Source organism: Cebus imitator, unplaced genomic scaffold (genome assembly GCF_001604975.1).
Source record: "Cebus imitator isolate Cc_AM_T3 unplaced genomic scaffold, Cebus_imitator-1.0 Scaffold1034, whole genome shotgun sequence".
In the NCBI taxonomy this organism is placed as follows: domain Eukaryota; kingdom Metazoa; phylum Chordata; class Mammalia; order Primates; family Cebidae; genus Cebus; species Cebus imitator.
In genome coordinates, this window is record NW_016108349.1 from 46,594 (window position 1) to 52,005 (window position 5,412).

General features: G+C 44.5%; 1 protein-coding gene across 3 annotated transcripts in view; it reads right to left on the minus strand.

The window, feature by feature from the left end:
• Positions 1-200: 200 nt before the first annotated feature.
• Positions 201-5,412, minus strand: part of CYP4F12 (cytochrome P450 family 4 subfamily F member 12) — a 21,440-nt gene continuing 16,228 nt past the window's right edge. For all 3 annotated transcript variants that reach the window (XM_017521277.2, XM_037735866.1, XM_037735867.1), the window contains 4 exons: positions 1,257-1,390; positions 1,102-1,166; positions 830-912; positions 201-440 (listed from right to left, as the gene is read on the minus strand). In XM_017521277.2, the coding sequence (XP_017376766.1) occupies positions 263-440; positions 830-912; positions 1,102-1,166; positions 1,257-1,390 (460 nt within the window). In that variant the 3' untranslated portion in view covers positions 201-262. The remainder of the gene's footprint in view (positions 441-829; positions 913-1,101; positions 1,167-1,256; positions 1,391-5,412) is intronic.

The window sequence follows — 5,412 nt, forward strand, 5'->3', positions numbered from 1 at the left end:
CAGGTCTTGCACCCACAGCATTCTTAGCTAGGTTCCAGGCAGTCTGTGTTCAGAACTCAAATGTGCCCCAGGCCATAAGCCTTCGCTGAGGTGCCAGTATCTGCAGCTTTCAGGCCGCACCTAACCCACCGAGGTTAGGCCCCTTCCCTGAGGCCTCCCAGTCCCCAAGAGCCCCCTGCAGGCTGTCAGCGAGGCCCACGCAGAGGTGACAGAAGCGTTTTATTCCGGAGAAGCTGCACAGGCAGGTCGGTGGGTCAGAGAGTCACTGCAATCCTGCGTTCAGGGGCTCCACACGCAGCCAAAGTCCCCCCTCCGCACGCATGATCAGCTCCGGCTTTCTGCGGGGCTCCCTGTGGTCCGGCAGGAAGCGGAAGTGCAGCAGCGTCAGCGCCAGAACAACCTTCATCTCCGCCATGGCGAACGCCTGCCCGATGCAGTTCCTGCGGGCGGGAGTGGGGACTGTGACTTCCCCAGGACCCGCATTTGGGCCCCGTCACGTCAGGAACCTGGTACGGGACCCCCAGCCGCACCCAGATCGGCCGGAGAGATAGAGAGGGGCTGAGCGTGCCTGGGACCCCCGTGTGGGTTGCACGTCCCCGGAGCCTGGGCCAGACTCCAGCTCCCAGCTCGGACCAGCAGATGGAGGAGGGGATTCTGAGCACTCCGCGGAACCCCTAGGATCTACTCATCCCCATTCTATGGACATTTTCCCATAACTCTGAAGGAATGGAGGGAAGGAGATCTGGAACTGGGACCACCTGCAACATCCTCCTTTTTTGACACCCGCACCCATCACCCCATCCCCATACCAGACACAGACGGCCCTTACCTGGGCCCTGCGGAGAAGGGAATAAAAGCCAGAGGTGACCTCTCCTTGCTGTTCTCTGGGTCGAAGCGGAAGGGGTCGTAGACCTGCAGGTGAGACCAAGAAGGTTTGCTGGGTGGGGTCTCCCGGGATCGGCGGCCTTGGAGAGACAGTTGTGTGTGTGTTGGGGAAAGGTGATGGATTTTCCTGATGAAAACCCTGACCCCTCCCCTAAGAACCTTGGAATTGATGAAAAAGAAGGCAGGGAGTGAGGGGGAGGATGGGGAAGGCAGCACCTCAGGATCCGGCCACACACTTGGGTTGTGATGGATTCCTAAAATATTGATGACGCAGATAATGTCTGTGGGAGAGAAGGGGGCAGTCAGGATGAGGGCTACCTGAGGGGCCCGTCTTCCTATGAGGGGACTCCTCCCCCTGAGTCTGTGGGCACCTTTGGGGATGACTCGGCCATCTGGGAGAACAATGTCCTGTGCACAGCGTCGGGAGATGAACGGAGCTGGGGGATGCAAACGCAGGCTCTCCTTCAGGCACATGGTCAGGAAGGACAGCTGGGCCAGGTCGTCCCTAAAGAAAACACCCCAGCCCCAATCATTATCAAGGGAGCAAAGACACAATTCTTCAGCTCCTCTGTTTGCAAGTGAACCCTTTTCTATCACAAAATAAACTCCGTGGGGATAAAACATTTGAGAATTTTAAAAAGCAGAAAACAATTAGAGAAGCAGAGAATTAGAAAAGTACCAGAGAAAATTTAGCCAGGTAGTTAAAAATATATACTCTGAGGAAAACACCCAGAAGCCGGAGGTAAAAAGTTAACAAATTTGCATAACGTAAATATTGTCTATGGCAAGAAAACAAACTCAAATGCAAGTGAGGAGGAAACAAAATACCAAGATGCAATGTTTTGCTCTTATTTAGCATCATACTAGAGGTACCAGCAAGTGCAATTAGGCAAGGAATTTAAAAAAAGAGTCACGCAATTTGAAATGTGGGAGTAAATGTATCATTTTGGCAGACAGTGATTTTTATGCTTAGAAAGCACCCCAGACCCCACTGGAAAACGTTGATAAACATTTAAGATCCAGCAAGTCTTTGCTTAATCTTTCTTCTTTTGCAGTAGCTATTTAAAATTTTAATACCATCTACACTTACCTGGTTCAAAATTTGAAAACCGTAAAACATAATCCAGTGCTATGGCTGAATGCCTGCTGCCTCTCCCCACATGTTGCCCAGGTTATTAATAATGTATCTTCCTGGCCTAATTTTTAGCATTTTAAAAAATTATATAGGAGCACACCATCTATTATACACACTATTCTGTATCTTTTTGTTTTTTTTTCTTTTGAGACAGAGTCTTGCTCTATTCCCCAGGCTGGAGTGCAGTGGCGCAATCTCAGCTCACTGCAATCTCTGCCTCCCAGTTCAAATGATTCTCCTGCCTCAGCCTCCCAAGTAGCTGGGACTGCAGGCATGCACCACCACACCCAGCTAATTTTTATATTTTTAGTAGAGACAGGGTTTCACCATGTTGGCCAGGCTGGTCTTGAACTCCTGATCTCAAGTGATCTGCCTGCCTTGGCCTCCCAAAGTACTGGGATTACAAGCATGAGCCCTCGAACCCGGCCTGTATCTTTTCTCATTTAACAGTTTATCACTTTTTCATAGCCCCTGGGACTTACATCAAAATAAGGTTATCCCTACTCTGGAACTATGAAATAATTTTCTCCTGGTTTCTGCTACAGCTTTTAGGACTCTTTTAAAAAAAAAAAAAAAAAAAAAAAAGATTTATCTGAACATTAGCTTGTCATAAGACATGAAAACCAGGTTCAGTTGTCTTTTTTCCAGAGGCTTTCCAGTTGTTCCCAGAGCTTTTACTTAATTATCTATATTTTTTCCCTTGATACACAACACTGTCTTTAGCATGTACTTTGTTAATTAGGCACAGAATTCATATGCATAAATCATTAGTTTTACCATGTAGAAATAACCAGCAACTGAGAAGATAAAAGACACTAGTCATAATAATATAAAATACCTGGATTAAACTTAAAAAGATACATGAAATCTCTGTATTTTGTTATAAATTTCCCTCAACTCAAATAAATGATACACTTTACCATAGCAGCAATTGTTTGTGAGGGTTGATTTAACAACAACAACAAAAAAGTCACTCCACCAGATATTAAAACCTGTTGGAGGCTGGGCGTTCACGCCTGTAATCCTAGCACTTTGGGAGGCCGAGGTGGGTGGATCACCTGAGGTCAGGAGTTCAAGATCAACCTGGCCATCATGGTGAAACCTCATCTTTAAAAAAAATAAAAATAAAAAAATAAATAAAACCTGTTGGAAAGTCACAGTATTGGGAGGCCAAGGTGGGCGGATCACTTGATGTCAGGAGTTCCAGACCATCCTGACCAATGTGGTGAAAACTGGTCTCTACTAAAAATACAAAAATTAACTGGGCATGGTGGCAGGTGCCTGTAATCCCAGCTACTCAGGAGACTGTGGCAGGAGAATCGCTTGAACCTGGGAGGCAGAGGTTTCAGTAGGCCGAGATGGCACCACCACACTCCAGCCTGGGCAGTATAGCTAGACTCCATCTCAAAAAAGGAAAAAAGAAAAAAAAATAAGTCACAGTAATAAAAATGGCAATGCCATAAAAAAGACCCATTCAAAAGACTAAAAAGGTCAGAGACAGACATGTGAATACTTAACCATGTGCTGAAGGAAGCCTCACAAACTTGGAAATAGATGGGTAGTGTGACTGCAAAAGAAAATGTGGACAAATTTAACTTCATAAAAATTAGCCAAAGGCACTCCCCAAAAAGTCAAAAGGCAACCTTTTGCAACAAAAGACAGAAAAAAAAATTAATTGTAAAACACATTCTTATAAGTAAATATGAAAAAAGAACCCAAAGAAAAAGAAAAAATATAAGATGACCACTCCTATAGAAAGAAAACAAATGGCTGATCAACCTGGGAAAAGGATTTTCTATCTCACTTTTATTTAGGAAAATGCTCATTAAAGCCAGGTGCAGTGGCTCACGCCTGTAATCCCAGCACTTTGAGAGGCCAAGGCGGGCACATCACAAGATCAGGAGTTCAAGACCAGCGTGACCAGCATGGTGAAACCGCGTCTCTACTAAAAATGCAAAAAAATAGCCAAGTGTGGTGGCGCACATCTGTAATCCTAGCTACTCAGGAGGCTGAGGCAGGAGACCTGCTTGAACCCAGGAGGTGGAGGTTGCAGTGAGCTGAGATTGAGCCACTGCACTCCAGCCTGGGTGACAGAGTGAGACTCCATGTCACAAAAAAAAAAAGCTCATTAAAAGATGAAATACAAAGATTGACAAAAATTTAAAATTTAATGATATAATAATACTATTGGCAAATTTGTGGGAAAGCTTGTGCCATCAAACTCAGCTAATATAGGAATGGATTTGCAATCATTATTACAACTGTAGAATGCAAATGGTCTTTGATTCAGCATGATATGAGCTTACATATATGAGCAATGGTCACACGTGCCGATTGCACAGGTTTAATTTAGCAAAAGGATGAAACAAGCCAAATATACATGGATGGGGAGATGTTTGGATCAACATTCACACAATGGAATACTATACAGCTACACAAAAGGAGAAAATAAGGATCATTAGTCCTACACAATGCAGGCTGGAATCATACAGAAACTCTGGAAGGCAAATTGGCCATACCTACAATGACTGGAATTATTTACACAAGTGACTTCAGGAAAGGGATGGGCCAAATAAAACATGGAATGCCATTCAGCACTCAGAAAAAGTAGCTATAAGACACACGGTTGAGTGGAAAAAACATGTTCCAAAATGTCCGTATATGTAAATACCATAGGGCACAAAATATATGGAATATATAAGGAGATAGATAGATGATAGAAAGATATGTAGACAGATGGATAAACAGACAGACAGATAGATGACAAGTCAGCATCTCCACAGGCCCCCTTGGAGAAAGGGAGGGGATTAGGTGGGGTGGCAGGAATGTCAAGGATAACCCTTGTCTTCTCTGCAATGTCTCATTGAGTGCAAGAAGAACCCGTTCTCATCATTGTTTGTGTAATTCAAAACTCATTTTCCATGTGGCATATATACAAAACGAATGCTATTCAGCCTTAAAACAGAATAAAATCCATTTGTGATAACAAGGAAGAACCTGAAGGACATTATGCTAAGTGAAATGAGCCAGGAACAAGAAGGCAAATAGTACGCAACCTTACTTGCCTGTGAGATCTGAAATAGTTAACACACAAATCTTAGAAACAGAGAACAGAATGGTAATTACCAGAGGAGGGAGGAAGAAAGAACAGAAAGATGTTGGTCAAAGGGTACAAGTTTCTGTTAGACAGGAGGAATAAGTTTTGAGATCTATTGCATGCATGGTGACTACAGTTAATAATATAATTCAAAATTGCTAAGAGTAAATTTCAAGGCTGGGCGCGGTGGCTCAAGCCTGTAATCCCCAGCACTTTGGGAGGCCGAGGCGGGTGGATCACGAGGTCAAGAGATCGAGACCATCCTGGTCAACATGGTGAAACCCCGTCTCTACTA